We start from the raw sequence: 26932 nt of genomic DNA on the forward strand, positions 1-26932 counted from the left end.
TGCACACAGATGTTTGCTTCCCCGCTCATCTTAGCTTCTCCATCTTAGCTTCTCCCACAACTCCAGCTTTTTTCTTTTTTGGGCTTGACTTCAGAAGTTTGCCTAAATTATCCTTCCTCCCTTCTCCTTCCCTTTCCCCTTCTTTCTCTCGTCTCTTTTCTCTGGCATGCCAGTAAAAAAAAAAAAGAGTCTGTCTGCATTTTAACTCTTGTTGGTTTTCTCATGTATCTCTTACTGTTCAAAGTCATCTTGGCTACTGAGTTTGATTTCAGTCTCACTCTAGTATCAGTACTTACATCCACCATCAGGCCATTGTCCAGATTAAACGTTGCAGTAACACCATCATGTTTAACCTCAGAGTTAATAACTGTTGTCATCGTAGTGTGACCATCCTCCATGTCCATGGGTAACTTTCTAATTGACTAACACAAGAACACTATGATTTTCACAGTCCTGGCCAGCACATCCAGTCTCAGACTTTTGCTAAGTATTGAAAGCAAACATGTCAGTTTTAACTGACTTGAATCAAACATTCAAATGGCAAGATCAAATGAATCACTTTTCCACATATGATGAAGTGCAGTGCAGGCACTAGATTTGTATCCATTACACAAGCCCATAAAGGAAGCCTGCAACCCATAATTCATTTTGCTGTATGATGAGCCCAGAGTCAGAATTATCCTCAGCCACAAGAACAACAAAGAGTCCTGAAGCAGATGGTACCCCACCCCCCACCCCCACCCCCACCCCCACCCCCACCCCAATGCTGTAGAAATAACTTGTTACAAGATTATGGCTATTAAAAAGTAATCTGTTATGTTGCAGCATTGAGGAATGTAGCAAACAAAGTCATTTTGGTTCCAGAAAGACTCTGGGGAGCATCTCTAATTTACAAAAACCCGTCCGCTCCAAAATCATTGCCGTGCAGGTTGGTGTCCATCAGCCGCTCAGACCCAGCAGGGTCGCTGCCCTCCTCAGTCATGCTAGTTACTTTCACTAAGCTACTATTAACATAAGCTTGGGCTGGTTTGTTACTGCAGTGAGTTGCTGCTGATGTGCATGTTTGACTCCTTAGTATATGAGTAGAATTTATCTGAGGGACACACGGACTGTTTTGGATGGAGCTGCCTGTAACACAGATGCTGGTTTTAGCCACAACAAGAGATTGTAGTTTTGGAGTCTGTAGTAACTGGATCATTCTCCGGTGTACTGAGCCATGTGGAGTGTTGCAGAGCTAAAATGTGTGAGCTCATTGGAACTGAAAGGGACTTAAAACTAATAATAGTAATGATGTAAAATAAAGGATCCGGGAAAGACTAACATTTTTATCTAAATAACAATTGATAACTCATCAGGTTAGTCATTGCAATAAAAAGTAATCTGAGTACAGCCAGTACTGGCTCCCACAGAGCCCTGATCAGTCTGATAAAGACACAGGATAGGATTCTCTGTGAGAATCAGCTCAGGATATTTTACACACTCGTTTTCTTACATGTAGTCTGTGGTAAAACCTCTAGAATATAATCTGAGCTATTTCTGAATCAATGTCGACGACCTGTATCAGGTCAATCCTAGAAAAAAAATCAGTGCATGTATGGAAACATTTTAATTAGCAGGATGCAGCTTGGTAGAAGGAAGTGTTGAATAAAATCCAACTAGTCCAATCTGAGTACTATAACTATAATGATGTAGTACTCAGATTAAAACATAAAAAGTATATTTATGTTTTAATCTGAGTACTACATCATTATGTTGGGGATTTATTACATCTGACTATTATTCAAGATGCAAAAGAAGAAAAAATGAGTGGGTGAAGGTAAATAAACGGAGTTCACAGTAACGCTTTGTGGACATTGCTTGAAAAATGCTGAGCTGAAAATTTTTAAGGCTATAATACGACTTGTTTCAGCCTTGGCCTCTGATCATAAGCTGCTGTATTTGGCTAAAACAATAAAAATTTTGGATACAGGCTGAGGAAATGAGTTTTAGGGTCACCTTTAGAGTGTGGAGCTCAGAATTACTGATGGAGCTCATCTTAGAACTACTGCTCCTTCACACTGACAGGTCAGATGAGAAGGGTCAGGCAGCGTATCTGTGCAGGCTGCCTTCTAAACTCCTCCAGGTACATACTGTACAGCTAGAAGAACGCCTGGAGGAATCATACATCCTGTCTGGTCTGGATGTGCCTCAGGAACACCACAGGAGGAGCTAGAGAACATGAATGGGAGCAACCGTCCCTAAAAATAATAAATATTACCTGATTTAAATTTGGCCAGTCTCCTGCACAATATCTTCTCTTGCATATCCAGATTCCAGTGGCATCTATTTTTTGGCAACTGATGTTGTGATTTTGTGCTATATGAATAAAATAGAATTTTTATATTTCTCAGTGTAAGTCCCATTATGCCCCCTTGTACTAGTGCCTCTTCTGAATCTGCTCCAGTGTGTGAAAACAGCCATCGACAAAGCTGACTAATCTGGCGACTGGGCCTGTAAATCTGTCTCTGGCATACACTGGCATGAACCACAGTTCATGTCATCTCTGTTGAATGTTCTTCCTCAGACACTTCAGGGTATTACAGTAGAAGTCTGCATTGACAGCCTGACCCTGATGAGTTCAACGGTGCACAGCGCCATGAATGTAAGGGGAAAAAAAAGAAAAAGAAGATGAGCATTCTTTTGGTCTTGTTCATTACCAGCAAAAATCCTTCACATGAAGTTTGAGTTTGTTTGAAGAAGAAGTTAGTGTGTGATTTCTGTAAGTTTGAGGTCTGTGGTAAAATCAGAAAGCACACAGTGGTCAATGCAGTGGGCAACGAGACTTCCACAGATAATCTAAAAATAGCAGCCACGCTGGAATCCACCTGGAAGTGGCCAAAACGTAACCAAAGTTAAATCAGGTAAGGTTATTAAATGTTTATGGACTCATTCCCAAAACCTTTTGATCACACTTTATGGGCTGCTATGTTAGCAGCAGGTTTAAGTGCCCAAATATGAAACAATGACACTGCTTTAATAGGAACTGTAACTGAAAATTGCACAAGAGAATTAGTCTTAACACTATATTATACAATAGTAAGGATTTGGTGGATTCACTGACATAATGTGGACCATCACAAAAACTTGATGTTTTTGCAGTGTGTAATGCAGCATCTGCAATCTTAGACCCCTGAAGAAATAAAAAACAGACCTATATATAGGAAGGAGTCTAAATTTGCAATTAAAAAGTAAATAAGCAAATATAGTAACCTGCCACGATGCCTGCTGTGTTGCTAAAGTTTCTAACTTTACACTCCATGTTGCATTCATGTCATGTAAAACTGAAATGTTTGCAAGAGTCAGTAGTGTCAAATATCCCCACTGGTGAATGCTGGCCAGCTAAAGCTAATATGTCCTATTGTAGCCCCACTTTGTCTTGGTAAGAATTGCAACAGGTAATAACAGTGATATGGTGTCTGTCACTATGATCTCGAATGTGCTACTGGCTGTAATGTTTTAACTTTACTGACACATACACACACACACACATGGACACACGCACGGATCTTTGTTGGCAACCAAATTTTATAGTTTTTGGTCCTCGTGTTTCTCTCAGTTCTCAGTCTTGATTTAAAATCATTTAAATTTATAAGCAAAGTTGGAAACACTTCCCACGTGGCCACATGGGCACCAGGCCACCTGAGTGAAGTGCGTGTGTGTGCGTGTGTGTGTGTGCGTATTGAAAGGTCAGTTGGGAAATCAAGGCCTGACTTTTCCTGTTGTGCTTATTGAAAATGCACTACCTCCATTACAATACTGGTTCAAATGCTGTAAAAGCCTGGCATGAGAGATGCAGTTCCCCACAATATTTTAGGGTAAATTCATCCTGAAGTCTCAATATTAAACAAATCCAGTAGATTATACATGTTTGCGAAATATGTCATAACACTGACATATAAAACGTCTTTCTAAAGTCAGAATTACTGGCCTGAAGTAGCGCTGAGTCATCGTCACTGATCAATAATGGTTCCAACCCTAAAGATAAATATTTTTAATCTCATTTGACCTTATTGTACCTTTAATCAAATCCTCAAAGTGCCTGTCCTCCAAATTAAAATACGTGATTAGCCACAGTAAGAAAGATCTCCCGTGAGATGCGACCTGACTGACCTATCAGCCCCTGAATCTTCCTCCTCGTCTTCCTTCTCTTTTTTCTCCTCTTCTCCTTGCCCTGTTTCCTCTCTCCTTCCTCCTCCACATTAGTTTTCTTCTTGGGAATCCGTCTTAATGCCAGCCATCTGCATTGCTGAGCCTCCAGCTTCCCATGTCAGCAAACAATGCTGTTCTTGTATGAGCAGCACCCAAAACGCTGCATTATCTCTTCTGCCACAGTAACATTTAGCCCACGCATGCTCCCCAACACTCTGGATGCTGTCAGTCATTGATCAGCCAGACATTATGTGCAAAGTAAGAGTTTTTGAAAGCTCAGAGTTTTCAACTTCCCCTCTCCTGTTACATCAGATTTTTCTACAGTGAGGGGTAAAATGTGTAACCTTGCTCTTCCCCTTCTTTAGTTAAACCACAATGAAACCCATAGAAAAGCCTCTGATCCACACTGTAAGCTCCTCACACCAACACTCTGGCTCAGGGCTTAAATTACACTTTGTGAGTCAGATTTTCGTGACTGTGTGCCCGACTAAGTCAAGAGCAAGGACTTCATTTATGCAACAGAGCTGTCTGCATTTGATTTGATGCGCACACAGGACCGTTGCACTAATTCAGACATTGTGTAATGAGGAAGCAGATCCAAACACTTTGGGGAGATTTCCAGGGATGAGAGCTAACAATGGAAGAGAATCTTTATCCAGCGTTCGCTCCAGCACACTTTGTGCCTTAGCGTCAGGATATGATAGAAATTCTGCCGCCTTGCCTTGCATTAGGCTCCAGGTGCAATTTAATCCCTGCAGCCCAGCAGGAAACCCCAGATTTTTCAGAGAAATCCAGTTACTTGCTTTAGACACAGGTTCTCATTTTACCCAGTTTCTGAGTGCACATGGCACCCTAAGGCAGTGGTTCCCAACATTTGTTCCTTTGACATATCCTCAAAGCACAGTGGACACAAGGACGTCCCTTCTTTAACAACGCCTCTCAGTTTAAGTGTGTGTTTGACCACATTTAAACTGGATTTGGGGGGTTAGCTCTCCATAACCACTTATTAAACCACACATCCACTCATCCACTAGTTTTAGCAACTGCACCACCTATGACCACAGTCACTAATTTCAACTGCTAATCCGTTATGTTTAGGAGAAATGTTTTGTTTGCTGTCAGCAGTGTTGCCAACTGTCACGTCTGACATGTCACCCATGCGCTCACCTTCCAAATAAATCTCACACCAAGTCAGGAGAAGCCTCATACCAGTGCATACCAGCAAAAACCCAGTTAAAGCTATTTGAGATTATGAATTTCCTGGTGCTCAATATATTTGAGCAATATAATCTTGGTAAATCAAAACCTACTTTTCTACAGTTGAGACAGGTGAGCTGTCACACAGAGTCCCAGTTTTAGATTCAGAAACTTTATATCTCCATCCCAGCTGTCAAATCGGATTTCTACTCTCAGTGAGTCTTATCCATTAAAAAAATTAAATTAAATTAAATCCATGTTTAGTATGTTCATTTTTTAAAATTTAAAGTCAGTATTTGCAGTCATGATTAATGTATCAAAATTATTTCCATGGATGTTTACCATGAATGGTGACCTCTCATTAGTATTTAAATTAAGTGGTTTTTATTGGTACAAAAGTTTAAATTAAAAAAGTATCGCCAAAATGATAATATAGTAACCATGGCAATAAGTATTAAAATATGATATTGCACGGTCTTTACTTTACAATATAAAATGCCCCTAGATAACTGTTGCTGTGGATGAGCACCATAACAATAAAATGTATCTGAATTGAATAAATAGCCTCAAAGTAACAAAGATTTATATATATTTAGTTACACCATGAACTTATTACACATGAACAGAGTTTACATTGTTTAGGAAATTGTTAATCTGCTGTATGTGTGCATGTAACACATACAGCAGATTTAGGCTGATTTTAGCTACATTTGTCCAACGATTTAGTCAAACTTGCTAAATATTTCACTTCTGTCCATTACGTTCAGTGAACAGATTCTGCGGTTCACTAACAATTTCAGCTCTTAGCCATACACAGCTAGCTATTTTAATAACGTATTGATTTTATTATTATAATTACCTTTAATGCACCAGGAAGTCCCAGTGAGATTGTAATCTCTTTTATAAGGGAGACCTGGCCAAACTAGCAGCCATATAAACTCAGAAACATCTCAAAATACTATAAATACAACATGAGATACAAATCACAGAACTATAAAACATTAAAACATTTAAGAAGCTTCTCAAGACAAACATCCAAAGGTCTCTTTCACTGCAGTCCTTACTGTGCTTTTAAATTCGCTTACAGATAGAGGCATATTTAAATTGAGGTTTTTCTGTGACTCATTCTATGTCCAGGGTGCAAAGTAAGAAAGATCTGTCCTAACCCCAGATCTCTAGGTACATGTTGATAAAATAATTAATAATCTGATGTGAAACTGATTCTTTACTTCCCAGGAGGAAAAATCCTGACTGTAAATCGGCTTTAAGCTGACTTAAGATTGCAACAAAATTTTAAGCTTTACGAAAAAGCCTAAAACAGATGTAAGAACTGTAAACCTCCACCAGGCTAACAGTTCATCCAACCTGAGCAGATTATACACTGGTGCACAGTAAAAGCCAGGCCAGTCAAATACTGAATCAGTCCAGTGGTCTCTCCACCCCAACCTCTCTCCTCTGTCTCCTCTCACTCCGCTTCTCTGTACCCCTGCAGTTCGCCGTGTGCCTCCTCGTTTCTCCATCCCCCCCACCAATCACGAGGTGATGCCCGGCGGCAGCGTCAACCTGACCTGCGTGGCAGTCGGCGCTCCCATGCCTTATGTTAAGTGGATAAGCGGTGAAGTGGAGCTGACCCGGGAGGATGAGATGCCCATTGGCCGCAATGTACTCGAGCTCACCAACATCCGCCAATCTGCCAATTACACCTGTGTGGCCATATCCTCCCTGGGCATGATCGAGACTACAGCTCAGATCACAGTCAAAGGTAAGAAACACTCACCTTCGTGGGAGTCTGATATGATCTCAGTGAATAGTGGAAACTTTGCAAGCAGAAAAAATGAATTGTTTATTGCATCTGTTGGTCAGATTGTGTGACTTTTAGATTTAGTGCTGATATTTTCCTAAGGCAGAGTTCAGTCTTAGGTTGCAGCCTCACTTCTACCTTACATACTTTAGGCTCCATTTAACTTGCTGATGTGATCACGTGTTATCAGGACAGTCAGCATTTCACATGGACTCCGTGTACTGTCTCAGCTCTTGTTGACGAGGGATTTGAATTTAAAATTTTTGTCAAATGCATCAGTTTTTCCAAAGCTGTTGGTGTCTCACTCATATCTTAGATGTCCTTTGGCATCTGTTCTGTGGCACATCAGGTCTTGACAACTCACTCCTAACTTCTCACATATTGGGATCACTTTACAGTCAGTGGGTAAGCATAATGTTTCAGCCTGCAGGGTTGCTGTTTTGAAGGTGTATATTTTAAGCCAAAGTAGGTTTCAATTCCTAAACGTAACCACCAAGCTAAAGCAAGCGCTACAAAATATGACTCATGGTCACCTGACTGACAAACATCCAACTCCAGCTGTAGATGTTGCCACTCTTTAAAAGAGCATTGTTATCTTTTGGTTTCATGTTGCTGTGGCCTGGTGCATCTCCTTGGCCATATCTGTGCAGCATCTGATAGAAATTTAGAATGTCTTTGGACTGTTGGAGGAAGCCACAAAACCCAGAGGAAACCCTCACAGTCACAGGACAACATGCAAACCCCAACAGGCAGTTCAGGTGAACTGGACCTTTGATGAGAATTGCTTTCCTCCAGCGAGACAGCGAGGTCAAACAAAGTACACACAAAGCTTTCCTGCGTGCACTCCCTGACAGAGCGTTCATTAATATCAACATTTGAACATGGAAAGCTTGGAGCTTGGAGCAGTGCGAAACCTGCATGTCATTCACTGTTCATTAACAAAGCAAATCCCTAATCCTGTGTGTAATGGCCTCAGCAAAAAAGCAGAATATATTAACATAAAGTCAAGTACCAGTTTTCAGTTACAGTGTCCATGTGGTCAACAAAGATGCTGCTTAAATCAGGATTCATGCTGCTGGAGGTTTTACTGTTAATGTCTGAGTGAAAGGAGTCGACATAAATGAACAGCAGTGTGAGTGGACCAACACAATAAAAAGCTTTCATTTCCATTATAAGGCTTCTTGATTGCTGTGTTACTAGTACCACCAACTGAACAAAAAGCAGCAGTGCCTGTTTTCCTGTAGCAGGCTGTCTGTTTTAAATGGAGTAAATATTACTTTTATTATGGTTAAATTTCACATTAAATGTCTTGCATGAAGAATTTCGTGACAGTCATGAAGCTTGTGAACCGTTTTCAGTCCAGCCTCACAGGAAAAATTACTTTTGGAGTGTTATAGGGGTCCACAATGGTATTCAATCTCATCCTGAGATGTGACATGCCGTGATGCACCAGATGTCCTCACATCCAACAGATAATGTGAACCCACAAAGTCTACATGAGGATGAAAATCAGAGGTTTATTATCTGGGAAACCGTGGTTTGCTTTTGGACCTTTGTGTTTCCTTTTTTCCTCTCACTGACTCTTTTTTTTTCTTTTGAATATTATTGTTGTTGGTATGTTTGTCTGTTTGCTTGTTAGCAAAATTGCATCAAAACCATCGGTCTGATTCATCAGACCAGGCAACATTTTTCCAGACTTCTAGTTCCAAATCTTTGTGAGCCTGTGTGAACTGTAGCCTCTCTTTCCTGTTCTTATTGAACACGAGTGGCACCTATTGCGGTTCTCTGCTGCTGTAGCGTATCTGCTTTAAGGTTCAGTGTTTTGCGTTCAGATAAAAAAAAAAAAAAAAAAAAAAAAAAAAAAAGATATGTTTTTCTGTATACAGTGTAACAAGTGGTTATCTGAGTTACTGCTGCAGCAGTCTGGCCATTCTCTGATCTCTGGCATCAACAAAGCCCAGAGGACTGCTGCTCACTGGATATTTTTGCTTTTTTAGACCATTCTCTATAAAGCCTAGTAAGAGTTGAGCAGTAAAATCCCAGTAGATCAGCAATTTCTCAAATGCTCAGACCTGCCCTTCTGGTACCAACAGCATTCGGAGTCATTCAGAGTCACTGAAATCACTTTTCTTTCCTACTCTCATGCTCAGTTTGAACTTCAGCAGGTCCTCTTGAACATGTGTGCCTCAGTGCACTGAGTTCTGAATACATCTGGAAGCCTCTGGCTGAGCATTTTCATACAGTACCAGGCGTGACTAATTAAGGCGCAATTGGACGGAGAAACTGAGGCCACACCCTTAATCATACCCTGCTTTATCCCCTTTTTCTTCTATAAATGGGACCATAAAAAATGTTGAGACCATAAACTCATCTGCAAAGTGTTTACCGAGGTCATAAATCAGGTGAACGATAGGATAATTTTCTTACAGACTTCCATACAGTCTGATTTATTTTAAGGTTTAAGGCACTATTGCATTAGCTTCACTTTTCATATCCCAGACCTATTTTATATACAGTTTGAAAACAAGAATCTAAAGCAGCAGCTGGCTGCATGTTGGAGAAGTTTGATTTCAGGCCTGTGTGCCAAAAAAGCTCTCTAATACACTCCCCTCCAAAAGCACTGGAACAGTGAGGCCAATCATTTGATTTTTTTTGCTGTAGACTGAAAACATTTAGGTTTGACATTAAAAGATGAATATGAGACCAAAGATCAACATCTCAGTTTTTATTTCCAGGTACTTACATCTGGATCTGATACACAGCACCTTTTGTCTGAAGCCACCCATTTTTCTTGTGAGCAGAAGTATTGGAACATGTGACCAGCAGGTGTGGTTTGTTGCCTCGGTGTGTCCTTTTACATTGATTATTCAAACAATGAATGGCGCTGAATGTCTGCGCTCGGTTTCAGATTTGGGTTTTGCCTGTGCAGACTGTGCATTTATAGTTAGAAGAGTAACCAACATGAAAACCAGAGAGCTGTCTGTGGGTGAAAACAAGCAACTGTGAAGCTGAGAGAAAATGGAAAATCAATCAGAGCCATTGAACAAACATTGGCCACAGCCAGTACAACTGTTTGGTACATCCTGAAGAAGAAAGTTGTCACTGGTGTACTGATGTCGAACACGTAGACCAAGGAAAACAACAGCAGCAGCTGATGACAGAAACATTGTAAGTGCTGTAAAGAAAGACCCTGAAACAACTGTTAGTGACATCAGCAACAACCTGTTTAGCGCCGTCATTAACCTGGACACAAGCGCAGAGCATGGGGGAAAGGTTAAATGAATCTTTATTCAAAAGCCACACAGTCTCTAAAGCCGGCTGGGCGGCTGAGGCTGGTTTTCCACACACTCTGCTTTGTTTCGCCACTCCTCTGTGAGAGAGTTTCCGGTCCTTTCACTCCGAGGCTACTGATGGTGAGCTGGAGAGAGGAAGGAAACGGGAAGCAGAGGAAGAGATAACAATCACAGGTGAGTCACCGGAGCAGGGACCACAGGTGCCTGATTACAGGGGGCTCTTATTTACATTAATCTATTTCTGCTCACAAGAAAAATGTGTGGGTTCAGACAAAAGGTGCCATGTTCTGAACTGTGTATCAGATCCAGATGTACATACCTGGAAATAAAAGCTGAGATGTTGATCTTTTGTCTTATAATTTTTTTATGTCAAACCCAAAAGTTTTCAGTCTACAGCAGCAATAAAGGGATTGGCCTCACTGTTCAGTGTCCTGGTTGAGCATCCAGAGTAGGTACGGTACTGTTTCATGTAAATTTCACCAACTCTGTCTTTACATAAACACTGAAGTCTCCTGCTCTGGCAGGGGTCTTCTTCAAGCCTAATATACTTGCTTTTATTTTATTTTATTTCACTCACCTTTGTAAAATTTGCCATTTCCTCCACAGTTGTGTTCCTAACGGGGCCTACAGCCCATCTCTCCTAGTTATGTTTTCATTTTAATACCAGCTGAAGGTTGTGATTTTTCATTGCTGGTGAAAATATACAGACAGTAGCATGAGCGCCTGACTACGTCACAGTAGAAGCAATTTTCTGCATGAAAACAATATTTGTGTTTAAAAAATGAGAGCAACATGACTAATGGAAATCATACTGTGGAAACAGACATTAAGCCAATCCTCCAGATAGAAGTCTGAAATCATTTCACAAGCACTCAAGGTGACAGACATATCTCATCAGCAGAGCTCATTCTTAAAAAGCTGCACTTTTACTTGTATTTGATTTTCATGAACAAAAGCTCATAGAGCTCATTTTTCAGAGAGAACCGTATCAGATGTTGTGGCCTTGTAGCAACAGATTGATGGGAACTACATGAGGAGCAGCGGCTTCATTCAGTCCCAGCCTGCTGGGGTTCACATGTTTGTAAGGAAGAAGAATAGCTTGGCTGCACTGCATGGAAATGAGGCAGATGTCAGGACTGGAGCAGCAGGGCTAAAAGCCTGTGGTTGCACTGGTTTCATCCCAAAAGGTGGCCTGTGAGCTTTTCCGCACGCCCCACTGCTCTGCTTTGGACCGGCTCACAGATTTACAGTCTTTCAGCTCAAAATCCCCCAAAACCCACCACCATATGTTTTTTCATCTGAGCTGTTTTTATTTCTCTTTGTCGCTCTCTCACACACTTTATATTCTGGATAACATTTCATTTGATAGAGTATGAGCTGACTGTTGTTACTATATTATGTATTTTTTTCCTGAGCAACTGTTTTACTTCACAAGGCAGCAAAACTTTGTGACACATTTCTACAGACAAATAAAGGCAAAAAAAGAGAATTTTTCCTTGAAGCATTGATATGCATCATTGCTGGACAAACAAATCCACAATAAGCTTTCAGCATAATTGTAATTCAGGTGGTTTAAGAGGGAGAAAATCTGGCCCCTGTCAGCAGACTTTAGCTAGTCAAAGGTCAATTCAGACCATATCACTTTCGGCATAGAAAGTACAGTGTGGAAGACTTCCACCAAGGAAAGCGTGGTTCAAATCCTGTGTGAAGCCAGACTTTAGCATTGGCTTGTTTTTAGTGCTTGCTGTTAGCTCATCTGCAGGGACGTGCTAAGAAGAAAAGAAGCTGCAGAAGGAGGGATGCCTACTTTCATATTCAGGAGTTTGTTTTTTCTTTTCTTTAATTCACGCTGTTCATGTTTTTAAAACATTTGTGCCGAAGGCTCACCAAAGACAGAAATCTGAGGTCCACCTCTATGAAGATAAAGTCTCTTTTGATAGCTTATTCATGACCACTTGATCAAATATAACTTACCTCCATCACCTTAGTTAGTTGTGTTAAAACATTTCTGTTACTTTTTGTACAGTTTCACAGTAATAATAATAAATGGTTAATGCAAAATCCTAGTAGTCCTTTATTGGAGCTCTGATCTCATAACACTCGATGCCGTATCACTGTGGTCAGAGAATCTGACTCCCACCTGTGTTGTGCTGTTAAGATATCTGCAGATACTAATTTAAATTATTGATATAAATGCTTTTTCAGTGAGCTGAAATCTGCAACCAGCTTCTGTGAAAAAATGACCCATGACCATGAATACAGCTACTGAATACACATTCAGAGTGTACCTGTTAGCCTGTACACATGTTCTAACAGTCAGTTATGGTTTTACACACAATTACAAATGTAGTCCACAAAGGAGTAATAGGTGTGTGAGATTTTTTCTCCTCTCTGTGAAAAAGAGAGGGTTTTTTTTTTTTTTTTTGGACATCTTTTTAAAATTCAGACTCTGCTGTGTGGCCGCATTAAAGAGATGCACTCCTGATGATCTCCAGCTCAGGTTTGGATGACTATAGATGGATTTACATAGGAGGACATGTGCCCATCTGCTTGGCAACATAATACTGGCCCAGTGCAGAACAGGAAAGGACAGAGACAAGCTGAATAATAATTAAGTGTTAGATTGGCAATGTTGAACAGCTCTGTGTACCCAGCATCGGCGGCTGACTTTCCTGAGAGAGGGGAAGAATAATAGTGAGAATGCAGAAAAACTTGTTTTTCTGACTCTTGTTTCTGTCTCTGCTTTCAGCTCTTCCCAAGATGCCCGCTTCCCTCACTGTGACAGAAACCACAGCCACTAGTGTTACCCTAACCTGGGACTCTGGAAACCCAGAACCTGTGTCCTACTATGTGATTCAGTACCGTGCCAAATTATCCGAGAATGGTTTCCAGGAAGTAGATGGTGTAGCCACGACACGGTACAGCATCGGTGGCCTCAGCCCCTTCTCCGAATACGAGTTTCGTGTCATGGCTGTGAACAACGTTGGCCGGGGGCCTCCCAGCAGCATCGTGGACACTCGAACAAGCGAGCAGGCCCCCTCATCGCCACCTCTTCATGTCCAGGCACGCATGCTGAGCTCCAGCACCATGCTGGTCCAGTGGGAACCTCCAGAGGAGCCCAATGGCCAAATCCGGGGATATCGGGTCTACTACAGCTCAGACCATGAAGCACCGCTCAGCGCCTGGCAGAAACACAACACAGATGACAGCCATTTCACCACCATCTCAGGCCTGGCAACAGATATCACCTACAGCCTGAGGGTGCTGGGCTTCACCTCTGTGGGAGACGGGCCTCCCTCTGATGCTCTGCAGATCAAAACCCGGCAGGGAGGTGAGAACATGCTCACCATGTCGCTGCGAAGCAATGGCATGGAAAAAACCAACCTCCTGCAGTCATGTTGTATTATAAGCAGTCTACCACTGGGTCAGGTTATTGATTATTTTGTTGAGAAGTGGCTGGCAAAGGTGAAAGAGTTACTCAGATCATTTACTGTGTGCACATGTGTTGGCCAACGGTGCCTGTTGTTGCACAAACAGCAGCATTAGCATTTCCTTTGTAATTGTATGTTCTGTGCAGTTGTGAGTCGAGCATTCACACCTCCTTTCACCACTTCGGTACAGTTCCATACATTTTTGGATTTTGGATCTTTAGTTTTTCATTATCCCACAATTCAATTCTTGATAATACTGATAATAATTTGAATAATTTGGCTGTTTGATAATGCCATATCTCGGTTCTTGTTAAAGTTTTGAGAGCCAGTTCATGGAGAAAGCATGTGGTTCAAACCCATTTTCACTCATGAACTTCAGACAGTTTTGTGAAAATCAGGTCGGGATATTTTGCCTTTCTCACTGCAGCCCACAGCAGGAAATATCCAGCTTCAGATCCATTTGTGATACTTGAAATATTCTACCCTGGACAGAGGGTGCCAGATGCAGCACACATGACACCCACTCACTCATTAGCAGTGAATGGACCGGGCTGCTATATTAGCTGTACTGTTTGCATGTCAGCACCATCCAACATCACAATGACTTTGTAGTAGAGAGCTGGAAGATTAAAGCTCATCTGAGTCAGGCTGCAGTGCATGTGTCTGTTCAGAGGGGTGTGGTTTACATGCTAATTGTCATTTTTGTGCTGGTTTCAAGTTTTTAATCATTAGTGTGAGGTGCAGTCGCTGATTCTTGAAACATTTGTCCAAGTTAACAAGTTGTATTTTGCAGAAAAGTAACAGAAAAGTTGGAATTGAATTGCTGGTGACATCTTTCAGTCCAGTATCATAGTATGACATCAGCTATGAATGACTGAAATGCACAGCAGTGCACTCTTTTGGTAGTAACTCTTACAAAATAGAAACATCTAGTTTAGATAAGTCTACTTGGATCTATTGTGATAAGGTTATTAGAGTTATAAGGAAATTAAATAACACACATTTATATTATATTTATTTTGTGCAAAAGAAGGAGACGCCAGCATCAGGCTTCGAACCTGCAACCTCTAGACTTTTCTACAAGCCTGCACTGACTTAGACACAGACAGTTGTGTTGTTCAGTGTCGGCTGTTTGCGTGAAGTTACAGGTGAGCTTGTGGTAAATGTGGGTATAAACCTGCAAAACTGCAGGGAACACATTTACGTTGACTCGCATCATTTGCTGTATGTGCTGAAGGCTCCACGTGCCTCATATTCAAGGACAGTTTTCTGCACGCGCACGAATAATAAGAGTATTTCAGTCACAGACGGCATTCAGTGAACTGTGGTTCACAGGAAGAAACATGGCACCACACTAGAGCCGCAATGAAAAATAAAGCCAATCAAATTCAGCTGAGCCACTTTGTTTATTTGTGGAACAGAGTTCAAGATCCACACAAGCCTGATATAAAACATTTCAGCTTAAACGCTTATTTCAATGTCTAGCTATTTAAATTGTTTTTATCAATCACTGCAGTCCATATAAAACCTGTTTGAACATCCATTCAGGGTGTCCCATCATGATTCCAAAAGCTGTGCCAACAGGATGTTACCTGGTCATCTACTCAAAGTAATGTAAATGTGGACTTTCCTAGTGGGAGGGCAACTCTGTGCTCAGTAAAAATCTTTACTTCTCTAAACGCATCTCTTTGATTCCTCCTGCAGTTCCAGCTCAGCCGTCTGACTTTGAGGGTGAGGCTGAGCTGGACTCACGCATCATGCTGTCGTGGCTTTGGCCTGTCCAGGAACCCATCATTAGCTTTGAACTGGTGTACTGGGAGGCCAACAATCCCACAGACAAGGTAAAGGTTTTCCTTCCACAGAAACGTGCACAAAATATTTGTTGTTGTTTGTTGGTTTTATATTTCATGTATCAAAAGGTTCAGCTATGCATTAGTATGTTTATATGTAACTGTACAAACTGTCTCCACTTCTTTCAGGTTGGATGAATCTCATCACATCACACACCACTTCTAGCTGTGTATTATTCAGATTTATCAGTGAGGAAATGTTAGTGATTTTAGCCCACAGTCTCTATCTTTTCTGAAGCTGCTGGAGGTTCTGTGCTGTAATTTTGGTCTATTAATTTTTTTAAAAAAGGGGAAAAAAAAAAAAACAGCGCTGTTTCGGTTTTCCTGACTCTGCCTCTGTGTGATGAGGTTGATCCAGCATTGAAAAGTGCAGATTACTTTATTTTACTGCAGGTTTGTAAACTCAAAAATATATTCCTCATCATTTACCTTTAATTTCTTAATCTCTGACTTTTTTAGTTGATCATGTTTTTCAATAGTTTGTCCCACAGTCAGCCTTGGATCACTCGGGTACATATTATGGGCCCTCAACACTACCAGCATGATTTTTCTTGGGAAGACACACAAGACAAATTTGCCAACCACCAAACTCCAAAAACAGCTGCCCGCATGACAATATCTGAACTAAGTGATTAAGAAATCTATAAGTCATACAAGAGGACGGCGTCTCACTGCTTCCAAAAGTTGCCCCTATTAAATCACATATTGCATAAAATCATGATCCTCATTGTGCCCCGCAGTGGTGCTTTTCAAAAGTGTGTGTGTGTGTGTGTGTGTGTGTGTGTGTGTGTGTGTGTGTGTGTGTGTGTGTGTGTGTGTGTGTGTGTGTGTGTGTGTGTGAGAAAAGAGAGCGGTAGAGAGAGGAGCTGAGGTGCTGAGACAAACTGAAGCGTACTCAGGCCTGAAATGTTAAGAGCCGTGTGAGAGCATGCCAGTGGGGGAGTGTGGAGGGGGTGGCAATTGTGCTTGGGCACTGTACAAGGCACCCGTGCTGAAAAGAGCTCCACTTCTCTTCGCGGCACTATCTTGCAAATTTTTCGAGGGGCTTGGCAGGTAGGCTTTTCAGCCTCCTGGAGAAGTTCTCGGCTGTCTTTGTCTTCAGACTCCATGATGTTGAAGCCAATCAGGCGCTGCCTTCGTTCTACTAAATGATTAATCCAAATCTAATGTGTGATGTACTGTTTGTGTGTTTATAGTGTTGGACTCATGATCTTGTGGTTTTCATCTCTCCACAGCACCGCGTCACTTTCGATGCAGCGGGCTCCTATGCAGTTGATGGTCTGAAGCCAGACACACTGTACATGTTCTCCCTGGCAGCTCGATCTGAAATGGGCTTAGGCGTCTTCACTCAGCCTATTGAATGCAGGACCGCTCAGTCCAGTAAGTACAGCCGCGCTCCTTTTCACAGACGTGGCTCAGATTATGTGGTCCAGGTGAGAATGAATACAGAGTAAGTGGCATGTAGTTGTTAATGTAGGGCTGGGATACTGCAGTTCAGTCCAGTCCACTTCAGCGATACACCTCTATGGGAGCCCAGATGGTTTTTCTCTTTCTCTTATTCTGTTTCCTCAAAGTGCTTCACTGGGCACGCTCAGAAGAAGAACAACTTTATTTGTCACATACATGCAGTGAAATTCAGTCTCTGCACTTAACCCATCACACCCATAGTACACACAGCACAACACGGGGAGCATCTGGAGGGGTAAGGGCCCACAGTCACGTACGAGGATTCAAACCAGCGTCCGCTCAGTCATGAACCCTCTTCTCCAGGACACCGCATCAAGTGTTTTTTTTTTTTGTTGTTGTTTTTTTTGAGAAGGCCATAACATATGAGTCACATCATTTTCATCCTCATCCAACTCCCTGTTGCACCTTTATGTCCTACAGATGTTCAACATTGTCATCCATTTGCACTGGGGGGGGGGGGGGTATTCAAAATACCTTTGTATTCAAAGGTGCATACCAGATCCACCCAAACCTCTCACTATAGTGATTTGCATCTGAATTACTCTGGAAAAATATACACTGGCCTTTTAAGCAGTGCTGAAGTCCAAAGCCCCCCCCCCCCCCCCCCCGCCCGTTGAGAAACGTTCAAATAGCCAATAAAATTAAATGTCTGAGCTTATTGAGCTGGCCCAGCCACACAAACAAGGTGCATAAAGTTACCCTGTTGTGTGCATGTTAGGAGAGCAGCAGTGCCTCTTTCTTTAAAATACAATAGTGTAATTTTGCTTAACATACACGATTTATTCATTGCATGTCTGTGATTTAAACATGTCACATTAAGTCTGCTTTGTATTTTTCTCACACTTTACTCCAAAAATTGATACATCTTCATTTATATGTAAAAACGATGTTGGAGTTTCGGGGGCTTCTGGTGCCATTGTTCTCTAAAGAGATCTGATTTTACTTGGATCTTTGTGGTTCCCATCTGAGTCAGGGGAGCAGAACCTCCCGTTCTGAACCAACCCAACCATTCAAACACAATAAGACTAGCGGCAGACGGGCAGGGTAGCTCACAGGACTGTGTAATTGCAAATGTCATTTTTCAAGCTGGCAAAATGTAATCAGCGGTGTAACATTAATTATAAGCTGACTTTTTTCCACCTGCCAGTCACGCTCGATTTTCCCGAACATTCAACTCAATTACAAAATTCAAAGGCAGCAACCAGAGAAAATGTCACCTCTTTGTGACATAAAATCCACACACGACATTGTTTGTAGGGGCATTAGCATCGCTTGATATTTATATATATATATAGGTTCTGCTTTCCGCTGCGTAACAAATCAGCAGGCGTTGCACATTTTGACAAATAGTCTAATAAAAGCACTGACTCGATGCATGCCGCACATTATGATGCAAGGCCAAGCAAACACAAACAGACATTTGCAGAGACAGCTTTCATCACGACTGTCATGTTCCTCCAAAAGGAGTGTTTGTCATGTGAACTGTGGCCGAGCACGTGGCGACGCGCAGGACTTCGATCGGCGCTCCCGCACCGACACTAATACAACCGAACGCCGTTAATTCAGAGCTAGAATGTGTTATCTTACCATTCTGGGGCAATACGGAGCTGAAGCTGCAGTATTTATGACAGCTCCCCGAAGGAGTGTAAGCCCTCGCTCAACTACTTGTTTTACCTGTCAGGAGTGAAATCCTTCAGCCAGCTGTCACACTGCAAACAAATGTGTTGTAAACTATTCTCTTTGATTTGCAGTCTCTCTCATCGCTCCACCAACTGCCAAACATAACGCGTCAGGAAACTTGCTAACAAGTCTGAAGACCCTGACCACTGCTGCCATCCCCCCCTGCAGATTTTCATCTAGCTGCCACTCTCACTTCTGTTTATTTACACTGTATCAGTCAATCAGATTTTATCAATATTTTTTGGAAACTGCAAAGTCATTAAAGGAGATTCACCAAAGGAAAAAAAGCTCTAATAATGTAATGTGCTTTTTGCAGCATGGTCTCGTGGCAGTTTGTGAAGTTATCATAACAATACATCCATTAATTTTTTACATACCTCTGTTCTGCTGCATGTTTATAGCAAGAATCATAATCATATTTAAATGGAAAACAAATGGCAGCAAGCAGAAGCAGCACCTCCTTCTGCCCACTTTGCTTTCAGCAGGGAAGCCCCTCGGTGATCTGGTGGAGCAGCGGTTAGTAGTTAATAATTCCAATATGCAGGCAGAAAGGGAAAGACTGGTGGATGGAAAACAAGGAACTTTGGTTCTCACAAAATTAACAACAAAAAGCACTGCATAAAACAACAGGGGTGGACACAGGAATCAGGGGCAGGGGGAGCCAACAACCTGACAAAGACTGAAGAAAAAGACACACACTAAGTACACGCCAGGGTGAGGAGGATAAAAAGGGCGAGTGAACTTAATTAAACACTAACGTGGGTGGGAAAGTAAAATAATAGGGACATAAAAATGCGGAAAATCATGTGAGGATCTAAATTCCTGGTGTGAGGATCAGTATAATTGATTTGCTCAGAGATCTATAAATCACAGTGAAGTCTTTTACCACCTGCAGAGGCTGAAACAGATGTAGTCTTCAGTATTTTTACTCTGGCTTTAGTTCCCCTTTCAGTTTTATCGATGCGATCTAAACTTTCAGTCCCCACAACAACATCTCCTTTTTTTTTCTTATGGGTTAAGTTCATTCTCTTTTTCTGTCCAAAGCCTGATTCCCTTTCTCTCAAAGCCACCCACCTCTGCTTGAAGTTTGTCTATTTTTCATATTCGTGTTTCTGTTTGGAACTTTAATCTCCCACACATGGATCTCTGCCTTTTGATTCATTGCACCCCTGCAGTGATATATCCAAAACTTCTCGTACGCATGAAGTTTTCTTTCAACCGGTGACGAGCGCCTTTCCTGCAGCGGGAGAACGAAGAGGCTTCCAGTGCTGTTCAGACAGGAACTGAGCGCACGCTCGGCTGAGGCTGCCGCAGCACAGGCGAGCGTGATAACCGCCACCCGTGTTATCTCTCCCACCTGCTCCACACTCATCTCAGTGGCTGGTTTTTGTTGTTGAGTTTTGGTGCATTCTGCTCTTGTGGGTCATTGTGCATACATGCATTCATCTGTAGTGTGCCTGTTTTATCTTTAAGTTGGTGAAACTTCACACTGTGTGTGTGTGTGTGTGTGTGTGTGTGTGTGTGTGTGTGTGTGTGTGTGTGTGTGTGTGTGTGTGTGTGTGTGTGTGTGTGTGTGTGTTTGTTTGTTTGTCTGCTCTCTGGACTGTGAAAAGATTATTTATTATGTTATTTTTAAGACATGAAATCACACTGATTGTTCACTGAATTGTGTCATTTGCATGTACAGTAGTGTAACTGGTTGTCTGTATGGTCTGTGGAAAATGCAGTGTAAATGCTGCCCAAATTGCCGTAATTGTTAATGAGGAACCTTTATATTAAGTCATCTTGTTAAAGATTAATTCAGGAGTATTACTATTTTGTTTGCTCATGGCTTCATTTAATTATTATAACAAAATACTTAACAGGGGTGTTACTGAGAACTAAATTTCTGATCCTGAAATATGAAACTAATACAGGAAATATATACTCCATATATGGAAGAGAGAGTGGAGTGTTTTCAGGTACTGCCACTGAACTTGGGTAGCAAGCTGTATCAATAACAGGTGCAATGTAAAGCACTGTGCAAAAGTCTTGATCCACCCCTCATTACCTCTACCAAGGAGGTTTTGTTTTTGGTAGTGTTTACATGTGTGCATGCATGTGCGTTGTTCTGTCTGTAAGCACAATAGCAATCCAATGGCTTATATAAACTCAATAAACTCAATGATTTATTGGTCAAAAATTGACAAAAAGCCTTATAACTTAGAAACTATGATTCTAAGTTATAAGGCTTGGTGTGCATTGTCTACATATAGAATGTACCTTACAAAGATTTAATATATGTCACCTATGACCTCTGACCTCTCCTTCAAGGTCAATAGATTGAGCTGTAGGTCAAAGTGATAATAATGCTATATAGATATAGGTATTTATTAAAACTGTTTCCAAAAGTTTTTCACTTGATCAAATCCTTGTACCTGACCATTTGTTTCTTAGGCTTTTTAACACCGACCTATGCATCAAAAAGGTACCCAGCTCAAGGTATGACCCAGTGTTGTGTCTACACAGCAGAAAACTTAGCAAAGAACCAATTTAAAATTGTATCTTTAGGCACTTTGTTACCAGCAGCCTGTTGCAAAAACACATAATTTGCCTCCATTTATTTAGTTGAATCTATGAAAATTGCCAAACATCATACGGTTTAACAGGATTAGTATTTCAGCACCAACAAGGTAAATCCCAAAGAGCTATAAGCCACAAAGTTGTCAGTGACACTTTATAATTTGGTTGTATTATAAAGCTGTAAGTACGTGTATTTCACAGGGATGTACCCTGTAAGCTCATTTAAGCTCTGGGTTATTTCGCCAAAGAACCAACAATGTTTCCCCGATCCTATGTTGTACTTTTCAGGGTACAGGGTGTATTATGTAGTGGCTTAACCTAACTTACAGATATCTTACAGGGATGCACCCTGCTATAAATGGATTTAAGTTTTGCATAATTTCCAGGACTAAGGCCATTTTATTTCTAGGACAAAGGCCATAAATTCCGGGACTAACAGCCTTAATCATGGAATTTACCCAGGAACTTAAATTCAGTTACAGGGTACATCCCTGTGAAATACGTGTACTTACGGCATCAGTTGCCGGCTGTATTATAAAGTGTTACCAAGTTGTCATTATTGGCATGGTGTGCCATGTTTCTTTCAAAAGCTGAGAAAATGGGACAAGTGGCTTCATTTTTCAGCTTGACAATGATCCCAAACACATTGACAATGCAGTAGAAACACACCTGGATAGAAACACACACAATGGATCGCTCAGCCGTCCATCGATGGCAGCGATCCATTGTCAGTCACTCTCTGGAGCTCGACATTATAAAGGCCCAGAGCCTGGACCTCAGTAACATTATTGAAGCAGTGTGGGATCATTTTGTCAAAGAATGAAACAAAAGGCAGCAACATCCAGAGAAGAGCTTTGACTGTCCTTCAGGAAGCCTGGAAAACGATTCCTGAAGACTGCTTAGAAAAATGAGAAGAAAGCTGCCTCAGAGAGTTCAGGCTGTGTTGAAGAATAAAGGTGGGCATATCAAATGTTCAATTTCAAGCTCATTAGAATTGTACAAACTCTGTTGTTGCCTTATATATACTTATATGTCCATTTTGTACACGTTTCAATAAATCACTGCACTTAATTCCTATTTTCCTAACAAAATATAATGAAATGAGGGGACTTGAGACTTTTGTACAGTGCTGTGTATGGAAGAGAGAGTAGAACTACTGCCAGCAAGCTTGGTTAGCATGCTGCTTCTATAAAGTGTATGGGTGTAATGCACAGACTCACATGCCCCTTAGTTAGTGCTCGGTAACGGACAAAACACTCAAATGTTTGACTAATCAAAACTGGAGCACAGACTTCTTGGACAGTCTGTACAATTAACTACAGCAAGCCATGATATTTGTCAGATATTTGCTTTAAAATGCTTAAAGTACCAACGATACAAACATGCATGAGAGTGGCATCAGTTAGGTAAGGTGAAAAGTAACTATAGAGACCAAAACATATTTATATCTGCTCTAAAGGTTTGAGATGGCTCCACTTTTGGAGCCAGCCTCAGGGGCTGATAGAGGAACTGCAGTTTTTTTGCACTATTACAATGGCTTCATTTTTCAGCCTTAGTGCCTTCATGGTTAGAGCCCTCCAGACAAATGTAATACAATCAAAGTAATCACTTTTTTTTTTTTTTTTTGCTGTATAAGTATGACAACCTTCATAGACAAGGAGAAAACACTGAATATATTGGGCGGACATTGTGTTTTCCACAAAACATGCACACGAAAAATAATGACAAAGTAAATTTAGAGGATAGTAGGGCATTGATTTACCAGTGTACACTGTCAAAAGGTGGATATTCACTCTATAAAATAGCAGTCCAGAGAGACAGTTGCTGCATCATCCATTATCCACCCTGCTTGACCATTACCCTCCCTCCTCCCCTCCCCTCAGCCCCATCAGCCCCACCCCAGGAAGTACATTTGCTCAGCCTCAGTTCCACCAGGATCAAGGTGAGTTGGGTGGCCCCGCCCACAGACAGCCAGCATGGAGAGATTGTGGGCTACTCCGTAGCCTACCAAGCGCTTACGGGAGAAGACCAGAAACGCCACCAGGTGTCAGGGATTGGTGCTGATGTCACCAGCTACGTTTTGGAGGACCTGGAGAAGTGGACGGAGTATTTGGTGTGGGTGAGGGCTCACACAGATGTTGGGCCAGGTCCAGAGAGCTCTGCAGCTCGAGTCAGAACCAAGGAAGATGGTATGTTGATGGTGTTGTGGGGAAGGTGGCCCTCTTTCGAAACACTAACTTTCCAGTTCTTCATGTGCTCATTTCCTGCAGCTACGCTTTAGTCTTACAAACACTCACCAAATGTGCAAAATGTTAAAATGCAGAACAACAGTCAAATGCTTTTTCCACCACGACTGAATTTAGGCGAGTGTAGGCATGGGTGAAATACAGAATACTGATCCAGGTCTGCAGATGCTTGGAGGGTTTCAATTGTAAATGTTTTTAGGAGCATTTACTTACAAAGCAATATTTTTTAAATTATAAGGCAGCTCTTGTAGAATGTGCTAATTTACATTGCTATTCCCAATAGCCTTAATAAAACTGATTCACCTTTTTCTCTGGGTCCTGCTACTTGGTTAGCCTTACAATGCTGAGAACTGACAGACCGAGCTCTGGTTTAGGTGTCCAGCTCAAACATTAACCTCATCTAAATGCTTGTTTTTCCTAAGAAAAATTCTCAAACCAGCAAAGCAATGGTTTGGTTAAAGAGGACAGTGTAACATTAAAAAAAAAAAAAAAATTATATATATATATATATATATATATATATATATATATATATATATATATATATATATATATAAATAAAACCTTTTTAACTCCAGTACTACACACTGCACAGAGTTTTTGTCCAGTGCCAACATTCAGTGCCAACTCATGAAGCAGTGTAGCAGAGTAAATGGAGTCTGTGGTGGTGGATCATGTACTCATCATGTGGGGGACTTAAGCTCTTGTTTTGGCACAATCTAAAAATAGTTTTATTTTATTTTTTTTTTAAATCATCACCTCAAACCTTCACTAGGCTTAACCAAGGAATCAAGCATTTCAGCCAAATAAGTTCAAGCATATTTAAAGATTCAGTGTACTGTTGGATTAGTTATCCATTCATAAACCAATCTGTAAGTCTGAGTCTCTGCTCTCTAAAGAAAGAAGTTGTACAGTCTGTGGGCACAGATTGGAAATCCTATGAACAAACTTTATGTGGCACACAGTTTCTAAAGTGAGAGCACAGATATACACATGGCTCTTTTTTTCCTCTGTTGGACTCTGTTGTTCATTCCATTATCCATTTCTTTGACATTCCCACCTGGAAAAAACTGCAAAACTGTTGAACCTTGTATTCTCTGTGGGCGAATTTTAAAATATAATAAACAGTTGTTTTTATTACAGGGGTGTCCAGACCTAACCTAGTCTATTTATCCGAAGATTTATTTACCAAAATGTAATTCAGGATCTTAAATAAATCATGTAAAATCAACCCTCTTTAGGTTTTTATATGAATCCCCAGTTTAAATTCTTACTAAAAACTGTTGCATGTGTCGTGGATCCTTAAGATTTAAAATCTGTTTTGAGACGGTGTCCAGGTCAAGATGGGCAGCAGCTCAATCAGCAGTGGATACAGAACAATATATAAACAATGATATACCTACAATAAGCTAATATGGTAAAGAAGCAAAATACCAGTATAAACCCATTTCCCCAGTTCAGTATGAGCTTTCTTAAATGACAGAGGTCTGCAGGTAAGATGGGAACAGAAGCCTTCCAAATACAGATGCTGGTGGGTGTGTCTGCAAGACACGGAGCATCCAACCTGAGCACACAACATTCAATTATGAATAAAGGCTTGAAAGTTAGTCATGAATCTCAATGCGCCATGATAGACAGAATAATCAAGGCAGAGGCTTTTCCTCTTTTTGCTGCATTTTGTGAGTCTGTTTTGTGAAAGTTTTGCCGCCACTAAGCTCCTGCCTGCTTTGCTCTGCCAGTCTGCCTGTCCCTGTTCCCAGTGTGATGACACGGTGTGCTGCGCTGCTAGGCCAAGGTGTCTGGAGAATTGCCTGAGTGGCAACATAACATGCTCTTTCACTGTCGTCAGTCACATGGCAGGACTGAGACACAAGCTAAATGGACACTATGATTCAGTCCGGAGGGAGGCTCTGCCATTCGGCGGCATCCATTTGCTGTTACTTTAACTGTTGAAGACAAGTCTGAATGCAGCACAGCCCACTGCTCACATCTCTAAGACACACAGCATTACAACAAATCCTTACAAGAGGATTCACCTCTTATTTTTTTTTTTTTTGTGCAGGCACAATTGGCCGTATCATGACCAATGAGAGCAAAGAGTAATGGGCTCTTTTCTGGAACCACTCAAGGAAATCAAAGCATCAAAGTTTAACTCCTGTGCAATATCACTGAGGCTTAGAGTATAGCAGCGTAGTGCCCTTTCCTCTGTTAAAGCTCCCAGTTCTGAGAGCCCTCAGCTATTCTACTGCTTAAAAATGACCTCCGGCTCTGCCTTTACTAACACTATATTTCCATCTTTATTTTAATGATACCCATGTCTGGATTAATTTTTGATTGCTTCATGCTCTCATTGTCTTTTTAGTACTCTTTCTGCTCAGTTTGTTGATGTGTTGGGATATTGATGGTGTCTTATACAGTAGGTGGTGCTGAGCCACGAGTTATTCTCCAGTCACACATACATTTCCTTTCATTTCACTCCTTTTCCCAATTCATGACGAGCAGTTTTCCTCCAAATGAAGACTTTATTTCTAGAGAAATAGCCAATTTTATTTTTAGGAGCTCAGCAGAACTTTGAGGTAACCATTCTTATCAGTGACACCCACTGCCTTTAAGTGAAATGCAGTCAGAAAACTTCGTGCATCGTGGATCACATTAGGTGGTGAAATCATTTCACAAGCTGGGAATTTCAGGTATGATTTTCTTATAGTTGGTATAAAAGATGGACATAGCCGCTGTGATGTCACCCACTGACTCTGTAACTGCTCACTGGCTAACAACACAGGCCGTTAGCCAGTGAGCATAAACCTTTCTGACACTAAGAATGACCAAAATTTAAAAAACAGACTTAATCAGTGTGATCCAGAATTAGTGACTGAGCCCATAAAAGGTTAACTCAGGACTGTTTTGCCATAGTCCTCTATGGGACCAGAAGTGTTTTTGTAACCACGGCTATCTTCTTCTGGTGGCGAACAAGTGCAGGTTTAAGGCACTTCCCGACTGGCTTTACTTTTCAGACCTGCATCAATGTTTTATGCTGTCTTTTATACTGGATTTTGCTTGCAGTAACATTAGCAACTAAAACACAGTCTGGTGATGGTTAGTTCATAATGTTAGCTGTTAAAATTCAATGAAAATGTCCGGCTAAATTAGCAGGTCTGCCCTGGCATTATTGATCAACTCCATTCAGAATAATAGTTTTCTATATAAGGTTGCTTGG

General features: G+C 41.2%; 1 protein-coding gene across 3 annotated transcripts in view; it reads left to right on the forward strand.

Annotated features, from left to right (window-relative positions):
• Positions 1–26932, forward strand: part of ptprfa (protein tyrosine phosphatase receptor type Fa) — a 374997-nt gene that overhangs the window by 229827 nt on the left and 118238 nt on the right. For 2 of the 3 annotated variants that reach the window (XM_030726596.1, XM_030726597.1), the window contains 5 exons: positions 6878–7147; positions 13229–13810; positions 15615–15751; positions 16996–17140; positions 23353–23658. In XM_030726596.1, the coding sequence (XP_030582456.1) occupies positions 6878–7147; positions 13229–13810; positions 15615–15751; positions 16996–17140; positions 23353–23658 (1440 nt within the window). The remainder of the gene's footprint in view (positions 1–6877; positions 7148–13228; positions 13811–15614; positions 15752–16995; positions 17141–23352; positions 23659–26932) is intronic. The other variant, XM_030726598.1, reaches the window with a different exon arrangement.

The sequence above is a fragment of the Archocentrus centrarchus genome, chromosome 4, assembly GCF_007364275.1.
Source record: "Archocentrus centrarchus isolate MPI-CPG fArcCen1 chromosome 4, fArcCen1, whole genome shotgun sequence".
NCBI classification, from domain to species: domain Eukaryota; kingdom Metazoa; phylum Chordata; class Actinopteri; order Cichliformes; family Cichlidae; genus Archocentrus; species Archocentrus centrarchus.